The following is a 13,426-nucleotide window of genomic DNA, read 5'->3' on the forward strand; positions in this document are numbered from 1 at the left end:
GCACCCAGCCAGCTGGCAAACTGCTAGCAAGCTGAATTTCCAGAACTCTGTGATGCTGGGATCAAAGAAATAGCTGAAACAGCCTCTCATTGACTTGTTCTTTAAAAAAAACCCCAGAAGTATTGGCTAAATACAAAAGGCAACTAAATTGGGGCTGGGATAAGAGGAGAGATGCTGCAAAAGTGAAACCCAAACCTTACCCTGAATTTGGATATATAATGACTGTTACTCTTTACTAGCATGTAGAGCACATAAATTGACGGTTGAAAGCATTGATTTGAAATAAACATCCACTGTATAGCTCCTTGTGGGCAGGGAATGCATCTACCAACTCCATTGAATTATACTCTCCCAAGCATTTAGTACAGTGCTCTGCACACAGTAAGTGCTAAGTAAATACCACTGATTGAAAAAAGGAACTTTTTAAAGTTGTGCCTTATATATTAACACAGGAAAACCATACTGGTCTGTGCTCTTAGGTCTGCTTTGGCTGTTCAGAGCACAAGAAAGCCTGGATTGTTAAGGATAAAATGGCAGTTATTTTAGCAATGGGCAGCAATATTGGAAATGAACAGTGTTTGGGGTATCCTTCTAGGACAGTTCCCTTTTCTGTAAAATGTGTACCAAATACCTCTTATCCCTTACCCTGGTAATCTACCCCAGTGTTTAGTACAGTGCTTGACATGTAGTAAGCACTTAGCAAATACTCCAGTTATTATTATTACACCAATCACCATCATCAGAATCATTTGCAAAACACCTACTTTGGGCATAGAGGCCAGCAAAGCATTATAAATAAAGAATAGTCATGTGTCTCACTGTCTAGACTATAAGCTTGTTGTGAGCAGGGAACGTATCTGCCAACTGATGTACTCTCCCAAGCTCTTTGTACAGTGCTGTGCATGTAGTAAGTGCTCAATAAATGTCATTGGTGATGATGTGCCCTGCCTTTTAAGAAACAAATCATTTAATGGTGGAGACCAGACAAATATAAGTATACAAACTTACGTTTAGTCTCCACCTCCTTCAGGCCATATAAATAGCATCCAGTTTTGTGAAACATGATAAATTTGCATGTTAAGTTTCTGCTCGTTTTATAGCCTCTATACAGTTATCCTTCAGTTTGAGATAGTTTTAGTACTGTGTTAGCTGTTCCTTTGAAATGGGTATGTTTTTACCTCATTATTTTCCTCAATTTCCTAGGTAATTCCCCCAAAGGAGTGGAAGCCAAGGCAAAATTATGATGCTATTGATGACATGGTGATTCCAGCACCTCTTGAGCAAACCTTTATTGGGAAGACAGGATTTTGTGCTCAGTACAACACCGAGACAAAACCAATGACTGTGAAAGAATACCGTCAATTAGCAAACAGTGACAGGTATGTTCTATTTATTATCCACTTAAGTAAAATAATTTTGCCTTATTTTATTGCATCATGATAGAGCCAGTGAAGCCAACATCCCTCATTTCTCCTAATTACTGACACTTTTTACCATGCACAGCATGCCATTTCTAATCACCCAAATCAAGAATGCTTGGGCCCCAAATGATGCTATTTCAGTTGTTTTCTGAGTAACATGTTTTACTGAAGGGGAGATAAGAGTTGTAGGAAGGGCCAGGGAACAAGGAAGTTATCAGTATGTTCTACTCTGGAAAAAGGTAGGTACAGACCAATAGCTGGGAAATAATTGTGGTATTTGTTAAGTGCTTACTTTGCACTAAGCACTGTACTGAGCACTAGGGTAGATGCAAGATAATCAGGTCCCACATGCGTATCAGTTTAAGTAGGAGTGATAACAGGTATCGAATCCCCAATTTGAAGATGAGGGAACTGAGGCATTGAGAAGTTAAGTAACTTGCCCAAGCCCCTCCTTCCTCTCTCCCTCCTCCCCCCGCCTTACCTCCTTCACCTCCCCACAGCACCTGTATAAATGTATATATGTTTGTACGTATCTATTACTCTATTTTACTTGTACATATTTATTCTATTTATTTTATTTTGTTAATATCAATCACTCAATCGTATTTATTGAGTGCTTACTGTGTGTGGAGCACTGTACTAAGCGCTTGGGAAGTACAAGTTGGCAACGTATAGAGACAGTCGCTACCCAACAGTGGGCTCACATGTTGTCTGTCTCCCCTTTCTAGACTGTGAGCCCGCTGTTGGGTAGGGACCGTCTGTATATGTTGCAAACTTGTACTTCCCAAGCGCTTAGTACAATGCTCTGCACACAGTAAGCGCTCAATAAATACGACTGAATGAAGTGGAGAGCTGGGATTACTTAGATCCTCCTACTCCCAAGCCCATGCTCTATCCATTAGACTATGCTGCTGCTTGTAATGGAAATGGAACAAGAGTAAAATTTTTTGAGCTGAAACCCCATTCTTGCTAACTGTAGCTTCATTTGCTCAACAAAAGAAGAGGAAAAACTTTCTGGCTCTTCTGATGGTTCCTAACTTTTGAGGCTCCACAATATCACTAAACTGAGGAAATTGAAAAACTTTATTTGAAGGATAAACAACAATTCTTATACACTTTGTTTTTTACAATTGCATTTTTTTAGGCTCAATCAATAGTACTGAGAGCTTATTCTGTGCAGAGCACTCTACTAGGCAACTGGGAGCGTCAATAAAGATAATTGGCATGACCTTTCCCCTTGAGGAATGTACATTCTAGCGGGGGAGATAATAATAATAATAATGATGGCATTTATTAAGTGCTTACTATGTGCAAAGCAACACTGAAATAAATTTCAGGTAGGGGGAAGCAACAGCGTTTAAAGATGCTTATATAAGTGCTACCTGTGGGGGCTACTGAAGTGCTTAGGTAGTGCTGATGTGGCCGCAGAAGTTGCTGAAATGAGAGCTAATGTGGGAAAGCCTCTTGGAAAAGATGCAGTTCTAGAAGGCCTTGAAGACAGAGAGAACATGTGGTCAATCAACCAATCAATCGTATTTATTGAGCACTTACTGTGTGCAGAGCACTGTCCTAAGCGCTTGGTCATCTGGATGGAAGAGAAGGAACAGATTCTGGAGATGTTGTGGATTGTTTCAGTGTTTCCAGATAATGAGCGATTTTAGACAGGTAAAGTGCTAATCCCTGCTCTGCCACTTGTCTACTATGTGACCTTGGGCAAGTAACTTCACTTATCTGTTCCTCAATTACCTCATCTGTAAAATGGGGATGAATACTGTGAAGCATGGATTGAGTCCAACCCGATTAGTTTGTATCTACCCCAGCACTTAGTACAGTGCCTGGCACATAGTAAGCACTTAATACCACAATTCATTTTCTAGACTAAGCTTCTTATGGACAGAGAATGTGTCTGCCAACTCTGTTATATTGTATTCTCCAAAGGGCTTAATACAGTGCTCTGCACACAGTAAGGGCTCAATAAATATGATTGATTGATATGTAGCTTTGGCAAATGTTTTCCTTTGCTAGGATGGTTCAGGGTGCTATTTTTGCTGCCCACCCAGTTCTCTTTTTCATTTCCCTTGGACAGTGTGGTGCTTCAAAAACCTGGATTCTTCTTTGGATTACATTATCCTCCATGAAGAGTGTTCCTTAGCCAAGTCCTCCTAAAGTATGGTGTTTAATTTGCATTTTAAAAGATAAGACTCAAGAACGTCTTTTCTTTCTCCTTTCTGCTCCAAGACTTCTCCCTAGGTTTAACTGGGAATCCAGGATTTGCTATGGGAGCTTGGAATCAACTCAGCTAAACTGCTACTTAGCACTCATTGCCTCAAACTTGAGTTAGCCTTTAAGAGAATGCTAACATTAGTGTCTGACTCCCCATTTAACTTGGAGACTCTACTGTGATGGTGGTGTTTTTCTAATCTCTCTGATTGCCACATTTTAGCTCTGAACAGCAAGCTGGCAGCTATGTGGGAGTTTTGTATTAAATAAATCAATCAGTTCTAGCTCTTCATAATTTCATTGAGATTTATGTCTTCTTGTGGGAAATTTTTAATATTTTGAACTCTTGGCAGGAGTAGAGATGACAGTTCTGACAGTATTCCTGCCCTTATCACTATACCTTTCTTTTGGGATGAAAGGAATCACCTCAATGGAGGCTTTTTTTTTTTCCAAATACCCCTTTATCAATGGTAGGCGAAAACTTCATGTTTCTCCTGGCATTGCATTGTAAGCATACATGTAAAATGTAATCTAAACAAAAGCCTGGGAGAGTCTTCTCTCAGGTTTTGCCAAAATCTCTAAACACAACACTAGTCAGAATCTTCTACTTCCACACCCCTAGAAAAGCCTTACACCATTATTGTATGCTCCCAAGCACCTGGTCTGTGCACTCTTCACACAGTAGGCACTCAGTAAATACCAGTGATAATAATGGTGAAAGATGTCAGCTGGTAGTGAGCTGGAGGAGGGGCCTGATGTGGTATTGGAGGGATCTGTTGACAGGATCTTTTGCTTACACATATACCCGTGAGGCCCTGGAGAATGGAAGTAACTGACTCGGGGACTCATCTTCACATTTTTTCATTTTTCTTTCAATTAGATTATGTTTGAAGAGTGACCATAATAAATAGTGATTACAACATTCATTCATTCAATCGTATTTATTGAGCGCTTACTGTGTGCAGAGCACTGTACTAAGCACTTGCACTGTACTAAGTGGAGTGTTAAGCCAAATGCCAAGCACTCGACTAAGCTCTGGAGTAGATACAATACAGTCAGCCCCACATGGGGCTCACAGTCTGAGGGAGAGAGAACAGGCGTTGAATCCCCATTTCTCAGGTGAGGAAACTGAGGCCCAGGGCCATCAAGTGACTTGTCCAAAGTCACCCAGCAGGCAAGGATGGAGTCAGGATTAGAGCCCAGATCTCCTGGCTCCCAGTCCTGTGTTCTTTCCACTAGGTTAGATTGCTTCTTTGAGACTCAGAAAGAATCCACCTTTGAGTTCTTTGATTACAGAAAGAAGCCATAATGGCCAGAGCGGCAGGGCGCCATCTAAACTACTGCATGTAGTCTTACCAAGTGAAACTCCAGTTTAGATGGCAATAATTGCAGTGGTGCCAAGTCCATGGCGGTGCCAGGGAGAGGAAGGTGGGGCTTTGCCCCCATGGGATTGGCACTCTGCGGGTGAAATCATTAGCTATGTCTCCACAGATTTTGGGCAGGCAGGATACTCTGCCCCTTGAAGCTGGAAGAGGACTGCAAGTGGACTGTGAGCCTGTCTTCTAGACTGTGAGCCCATTGTTGGGTAGGGGCCGTCTCTATATGTTGACCATTTGTACTCTCCAAGCGCTTAGTACAATGTTCTGCACACAGTAAGCATTCAGTAAATACGACTGATTGAATGAATGAATGAGTGAGCCAAGGTCTTAGCTCTAATTGTTGCCCTCGGCTAGCAGGTTGCAACTCCCTGTCTCAGCCTTGGAAACCAATAGGACTCTTTTTTCCTTGCCAGGCTCTAGGACCAGGGCAGAGATTCCTCTCCATTCTAGGCCCTGCCCTAGGACCCAGGGTGAACAAGCCAGACCCCTGGCTCATTCCAGCAGCCCGGTGGGTGGTCCAGAGTCAGGGTGGGGGGGTCTGCCAAAGGGAGAACACTGGATATACCCGTGGGGCCGATCTGCAGAATGGTTGTGCCACACCCTAGAGTGGGGCTGCTTCAAGTGCTTAGTACAGTGCTCTGCACATAGTAAGCACTCAATCGATATGATTGATTTGCTGCAGCCATTTTAGTGAATTGATCTTGATTTGACATCAGGTCCTCTTTTCTTTCAGAACCTTACTCTTACACCCCCGTTCAGTTTAAGCACCTGTGGCCTGGATGTAGTAGCATCATAGCTTTAGAAGAAGGGCAAATTAAAACACTGTGCTGTAGATATTCAAGTCATATTTTGAAAGCAACCCATTGGTTAATCCACAGGGAATCAGAATACAATAAAAAAATCGAGAGGCTCTAAGTTCTGATGGGAAGATGGAAAATAATCTGATTATCTGGATTTCTTTAAGGATTTTATTCTATTGGTGCAAAATTAAGTGAATCCAGGAAAATATTCTGTCACACAAGTGTCCTCAAAATGGAATTTCACTCCATTTAGATATCCAGCCTAAGATTTAATTCAACTTCAGCCATTCAAATTGCTATGGGAATGTCAAAATGCTTTATTGACAGTGAGGTTTTCTACTAGCCAGATTTCTAATAGAGAATCTCCAGATTTCAAGCCAAGTCCCCGGGCTTGTGCTGTGTGCTTTCCACCAGGACAATATGGTTTCTGAACTGCTCTGGAATGCATCCTGATAGCAAGCTCATTTTCACAGCTAACAAGAGATAGCCCACATTTTTTTTCTACCTGTCTGTTTTCATCTTGGGGAAACTTGGGCATTAGTTGGATTTTTGTAAGAAGGGCATTAATGATATTTCCCAGGGAATACCAAAGCAAAGATATTCAGTTTTATTTTCCATATTTCACAACTATGTGCAAAAGAAAGCTACTTTCAGACCAGCTCTGCATGGTTGATTTGACAAGAAGTATAATATACCAAAAGCGATTATTCTTTTAATTGCAGTGAAAGGCTAACCATCAAGCCAAAATCTGAACCTTATGCCTATAGATTCTAAACAGTATGGGGTAGTGATAAATGCCATTAATTTTTGGGTTGACTGATACTATATAATCTGTAGCCAGTGCAATTTGCTTGTAGAAACACAACTGAATGGAGCTCTGATACTGCCATTTGACAGGAGAGGTATAAAATGTCCAGTTGGTGCTAGTAATGTAAACAGCGGAACAAGTATCTACACTAGGATAGGATAGGTGGGTGGAGAAGAGTGGAATTGTTTTTGAAAGAGCAGTTGCCACTTCCAAATAGCAGTCAGGCCCCCCCTTCACCGCCCCCCATTTTGCCCAGTACAAGCCTCTAAACCAACATGAATGACGACCTGCCTGGTCAAATAACAGGCTCAGACTCTTGAGATGACAGCTCCAGGACCCTTTCTTGTTGGAACAAAGCCCTGTTTGTTACCTCTAAGAGCAAAGCAAGAGTACCCCAGAGGTTAGTATAGTACCTGGCACATAGTAAGTGCTTAACAAATACCATTAAAAGAAAAAAGAAAAGTAGTAGTGCTTCAGGAAGTAGGTACACAGGGAAAGAACTCGATTAACTTTTTTTGCTTTCTGGATAAGCTTTATATTACTGGATATTTGGTGGTGGTAATGATGATGATTGGTGTTGAGAATATTAAAATGAAGTTTGTAGTTTTTTTCATCATCTGCTAGTCCAACTGGTCCCAAAATGCTTAAAAAAAAGACAATTCTGACTCTGTCAGTGAAGTGGGGAGTAGTAATTTCTCAGCTTTGAAGAAGCCATTCTTTTTAGATGGAGGTGTGATGGAATGGTTTTTCCTTGTGTGAACTCAACTCCTGTTTAACAAATTTGTTGGTTTGCCTCTTTCTGGTAAAGCCGGGTGATCCAGCAGTAAGGAAGAACCCAAGGATGGTTTATTTGGTAGCAAGAAATTGATTCCCCTTCATTTTGTTCAAATTTTGCTTTGTGTGATGGAAACCTTGGTTTAGGGATTAGGCTTGAAACAAATACATAGAGAAAGTGAGGCAGCTGCCTCATTTTCTTCTTGATTCTGTTTCATCTTTCATTTCAGTAGAGTATTCTCCCTAAAAATAAAGCATTCACATCAGCCTGGTGAAGTAACTCTCTTGAAGTAGTTGTTACTTGGGTGTCTGTTTAGAGGTCCAGATGCCTCCAAGGTTCCTGCAGCCTTTGGATTTCCTGTTCTTCCCTAATTAATTTTTTTCTTCATCCCTGATAAGGATCTTGCTGCTTCTCCTACTGCCGACCATCTTGGCTGCTTTCGCAAACTGAGGATGGATCTTCTTAGGGGACTAGGGTTGGAGTGGGGAGCAATGGGGGAAGATTAGAGAAGCAGCATGGCCTAGTGCAAAGTGCACTTGCCTGGGAGTCAGAGGACCTGGGTTCTAATCCTGGATCTCCCAGTTGCTTGCTGTGACCTTGGGCAAGTCACTTAACTTCTCTGTGCCTGTTACCTCATATGTAAAATGGGGATTAAATCCTCCACTTTCCAATTTAGATTGTGAGCCCGATGTAAAACAGGGGCTATGTCTAACCTGGTACACTTGTATCTACCCCTGCATTTAGAACAGTGCTGGACACATATTAAGTGCATAACGAATACCATAAAAGAAGAACAGATGGTTAGTGCTTAGGGGTAAAGGGGGCAAGAGCCTCAGACCTTCTACCCCACCACCTCCATCTTCTGCTGCTTCCTGCTGCTTTCTCCACATCTCAGTCCAGCCCCAGGTTTGTAGTCCCAGAAGCTAGCAATTGCTAGCCTCAGAAGTGGCCAGGATAGTGGTGGCATTGGCAGCAACAGAAGCACTAATGTCCCTGATCAGATCCAGGAATGTTGAAGTCTCTCCCACTCTCCCTTCCCCTTAGACTGTGAATTCCATATGGGGGCAGGGACTGTATCTGACATGATTGTATTCTGTCTACCCTAGTGCTTGGCACAGAGTAAATGCTTAGCAAATATCACAATTATTATTGTTATTATTATTACTACCACTACTACTACTAATGACAGAGAGGTTTATGTTGTGAAAATCTGGAGTTTAGAATCACCAATCTTGAGTTTAAAATGACTCCAAGAGGGACTGCAAATGATACAGCTACCAGGAATGAAGGAATATGAGGTAATCTGAGTAGGGCATTGATGATTTGTTATAAAAAAATGACTGGAGGGAAAAGAATAATATGAAAACTTCTAGCTGGGCTTTGCAATAATATCATTAAGCAGTCTAAACACAAGAACTGTTGAACTATTGTCTAGAAATGTAATAGTTGCCAGAAGCATTACCCACGTGTGATTAAAGCGACGTTTGCAGCATTATTAGTCATGAATTAGATACTGGTATTTGAGTGCTCATTTTGACACTGGAGCTTTTCAAAGAAGAGAGAAGAAAAAGCCTCATTCGGAAGAAAGGGCCAAATAAAAGCCTTATTTGTAAGAATATAGGAAATGTTATGTTGTTGAACCATTACAAATTATGATCATCCATTGCCAGTATGGGTTGTTTGTTAATTGTTTTCCATTGTCATTAGGTTATGGTCATGTATGTCCTGGTTAGGCAGAATATGCTTTTCCCTAGAAATTAGTTTCCTACTTGGAGTAGGAAGTATAAAATGGCTATGTCAACCTGAGAATCCTAGGTTGTTTTGATACTTATGAAAAAGAGCCAGAGTGGGCAGGAATCTTGTCTACTAGTTCTTTTGTATTCTCCCAGGTGCTCAGTACAGTGCTCTGCACACAGTAGATACTCAATAAACCTGATTGAATACCTATATTTATTTATTCAAATAAATGAATGTTTGAAATGTTTTCATGTTGATAGAGCAATGTTTTTAGTGAAATATTTAAATGACAGATGAAGAACACTTTATATACTAGTGTCCTCTCTTAAAGGTTTTTTCTTATTTCACCTGACTCTTTGTAGGTACTGTACCCCAATATATGAGAATTTTGAAGAACGGGAACGAAAATACTGGAAGAATATAGCCTTTAAGGCACCAATCTATGGAGCGGATGTCATTGGGAGCATATATGATGAAGTATGTTTATTCTTCTATGTAATGATTTTTGTGAAAGACCATTTGATGTTGCGTTCTTTGCTGCTGCAGAGAAACTGGAGTTTGTTTTTTCTCTGGGCAAAACATCATTCTTTGTGGGCAACAGAAGACCTGAGGAAATAAAAACTTATCAGTAAGAGTGTAAGGGAGGCAGTAAAGTAATAAGGATATCCATAGCAGTTTGAGATAAACGATTTAAATAGACCCAGATCTTGGTAAGTAAGCATAAATAAAACATTGAATTTGATGTGAGTAGAAGTAAGGTGGCTGCTTTTTAAAGTGACTGTTAAAATATTTTGGTATTCATTATGCAGTGAAGGTTCAGACTATGAGCTAGGGATTCTTTTATAATGATATTTTGAATTTGAATAGTGCTTTTGCCAAAAGCACTTTAACACTGACTAACCCATTTTGTCCTCACATCATCCCTGTGAGACTGAAAAGGGCAGGTTTTATTCTTCCCATTTTACAGGGATGGAAACTGAGATACAGAGAGGTTAAGTGACCATCGTAAACCCGTGATGTAGGTAAACACAAAGAGAGTACTGCGCTCTTCACTAGACCACACTGTGGTATAATTGTGCTATTACTCCTTCCTTTGTGCCAAGTACTGTAAGTACTGGGATAAGCACAAGATAATCAGGTTAGTCCTACATAGGGCTCCCAATCCAAGGGTGAGGGAGAACAGGTACTGAATCCCCATTTTACAGATGAGGAAACTGAGGCACAGCGAAGTGAAGTGAATTGTCCAAGGTCACACAGCAGGCAAGTGGCAGAGCCAGGATTAAAAGCTAGGTCCTATGATTTACCAGGCCCATGTTCTTTCCATTAGGCCATGCTGCCTTCTCACGGTGCCTTGATCTCATCTCTCTCACCTCTTGTTCATACCTTCCCTCCTACCTGGAACTCCTTCCTCCTTCACATTGGGCAGACCTAGATGGGTTGAAGTCTGTGAAATACCAATATTTATAGAGACTACATAACCAGGAAGCAAAATAAATGACTAGGTGTTGTAGGCTGCAGCATATACCTACTTCACCTGAAAATCATTATATTAAAGAACTGGGTTAAATTGCAAGGAGCAGAGCAGACTTGCAAATCATTTTCAGTTAAGCTGGGAGAAATTCTGTATGCCTTTGAAATATACATTGGTTTTCCCTACATTCATCAAGGCCATCCTCTCCCATTACAATCTGTCCCCACCTCATATATGTTCCTGAATTTATTTGCTCGAGAAGTATCTGTATATAACCAAAAATACCTGGAATTCTCTCACAAAGCTATTGGATTTGCTCTCCATAAGAGTATGAGAGAAAAATGAAGGTTATATCAAGCTTATTTTAGGACTGCTGCTTGAGTTCTAAGGCCCCATGTATGTAGATTGGTGATTACTTTCATGTCTGGCTTAACAGAAATGACAGTGCAGTGTGCATTTACTCCTTTGAAAATCCAAAGTTTCTTGTTTTCTCGCAGCCTTAATATTGAACTGCAGGAAGTTTGGGATTTTGTATACAAAATGTTCTGTTTTCTGGCTCAACTTCATTTCTTCTATTTCTTTAAGAATGATTTTCTAAGCAGAAACCCCTGACCGTTGGCTTTAGGGCACTCAGTCAGCTCTCTCCCACCTACCTAACCTCCCTCCTCTCCCACACCCCAAGATGTTTGCTCTTCCAACTTATTCTGCCTCACCGCTGACCCCTTGGTCACATCCTCAATCTTCCTTCGTATCCAACAGTCTACCACTCTCCCCTTCTTAAAGCCCTACTGAAATCACATCTCTTCCAGGAAGCCTTCTTTTACCAGTCTCTCATCGCCCACCCTTTCTCCCTTCCCTGCTGTGTCATCTATGCATTTACTTGAGTCTCTATCCGCTAAGCCCTTTAATACCCACGCCTACATATCCTCCTACTCTGTGGCTTCCCCTATCTGTAGCTTATTTTAATGTCAGTTTCCCCCAATAGATTGTGAGCTCCTTGTGGACAGAAAACACCCTTTTGTTATAGTGCAATTTGAAGTTAATTGCAATTTTCACTGCAGTAAAAACCACAGAAAGGACCCTGATAACCCCTGGCAAGCAATGTTCTTAAGGAACTGCAGGAAAGTTGCTTCTCATTTTCCACAAAAATGCTTCATATGAATTATGCTGCAGCATGTGATTTTTTTTTTTTGTGGGCAGAGGTTGTATCTACTTTATTGTTTTGAACTCTCCCAAGGACTTTTGTACAGTGCTCTGCACACAGTAAGGGCTCAACAAATACCATTGATTAAAATTGTTCCCACTCTTGTTTGCCAATACAGTTTTGTTTTTACGTGCGTAAAGATTTTGGAGATCAAAATTTAGATTCATAGGTTCTTCTCAACAATTGATCAAACTATCATCTGTCACCAGAGCCACCTCAAAGAACCAAAATAGAACCTGAAAAGATACTAAGAAGCGCAAATGTTCAAATGTTGTGGCACAGTTCAAATGAAGCACTTTTTTTGTGTAAAAAGAGAAGCAACTATTTTGCAGTCGTTTAGAAATTTGCATGCCAGGGGTTGTCAGTGTCCTTTCTGTGGTTTTTATTGCTGTGAGAATTGCAATTAACTTTAAATTGCAATGCAGCAAAAGGGGATTTCTGAACCCACTAGGACACCCTAGGCCACTGAGATAAGGGTGTCTCCTGGACGGCCAGGTAGTTTTGGGGTAGTGTAGAACTGCCTTGACTGGGTCAAGAGCAGTCTCACATTCATTCATTCATTCATTCATTCATTTATTCAGTTGTATTTATTGAGCACATACTGTGTGCAGAGCACTGTACTAAGCGCTTGGGCGAGTACAATACAACAATAAACAGACATGTTCCCTGCCTACAATGAGCTTGCAACATGAAACCTGCAGCTGTGATGAGGCTGGAGGGGAATCCACTTGGAGCTAGATCCTGGTTTCAGGAATGGCCACGGGCTCGGGTGGTTCTCGGATCCCACTAAAGTTTGATCGAGGTGGAGAGCCCACAGCAATCGGCCTTATTAGTGACAGTTTGTGATCTCGTGAACAACTACAAGGGCTCTACTCGAGGACAGGTAGTCGCTGGCCTGTGGGGACGGAGCATGGAGGGAAGTATGGCCTTCTCACCCTGCTCTACCCCGTAATGGGCCTGGACCAGTCAATGGCTGCCACATCGAGCCATAGCTGTGACACTTAAGGCAGATAAAAGGCCTTCAAATGAATCGCAAAGAAGCACGTGGAGCAGAAGCAGGAAGCATGCAGAGGTAGGAGCAAAACAGGCGGAGGAAGCAAGCATTAAAGAAGCACTTAGAGGAGCACTGAAGCACGCAGAGGGCAAGTATTCAGGAAAGAAGCACACGGAGAGAAGGAAGCAGGAGAGCAGCACTGGAAAGCAGCAGAAGACAGCAGCACTTGGAAGCAGAAAGAAGAAACATCCGCAGAACGGGCTCCTTTGACTACAGACTGGTATTTTGGACCCTTGGTGGAGTGGAGTGAGTGAGAGTGTGGATGTGTCACTACCTTGCACGCTGGTAAAACTAAGTAAAAACTTTCCTTGGTAGCCTTGGTAGCTGGTGGTATGGTTTGACTCTACTACTTGTCACTGGTCCAGGAAGGTGCTGGTTGGTACGAGCCGGAGGGCTTGCCACAGTTAGGAAAGCTCTGATGTGGGGTGGCCCCACTTGCCAGCTGAAGTTTGGAAAGGTTTTTCTCCGGACCACCTCAAGCCTGAGGCAGATTGGCAGCCCCGGAAGTGCAGATGGTTTCACTGTGGTCAGATTAGTGCTGATGGATAATTTGCCAC

The 13,426-nt window shown here is 41.7% G+C and overlaps 1 protein-coding gene across 1 annotated transcript in view; it reads left to right on the forward strand.

The window, feature by feature from the left end:
- KDM4C (lysine demethylase 4C) overlaps positions 1–13,426 on the forward strand; it is a 218,231-nt gene that overhangs the window by 1,269 nt on the left and 203,536 nt on the right. The window contains 2 exon segments of the mRNA XM_038769518.1: positions 1,204–1,379; positions 9,503–9,617. Coding sequence (XP_038625446.1) covers positions 1,204–1,379; positions 9,503–9,617 — 291 coding nt within the window.

This window comes from Tachyglossus aculeatus, chromosome X4 (assembly GCF_015852505.1).
Source record: "Tachyglossus aculeatus isolate mTacAcu1 chromosome X4, mTacAcu1.pri, whole genome shotgun sequence".
NCBI classification, from domain to species: Eukaryota; Metazoa; Chordata; class Mammalia; order Monotremata; family Tachyglossidae; genus Tachyglossus; species Tachyglossus aculeatus.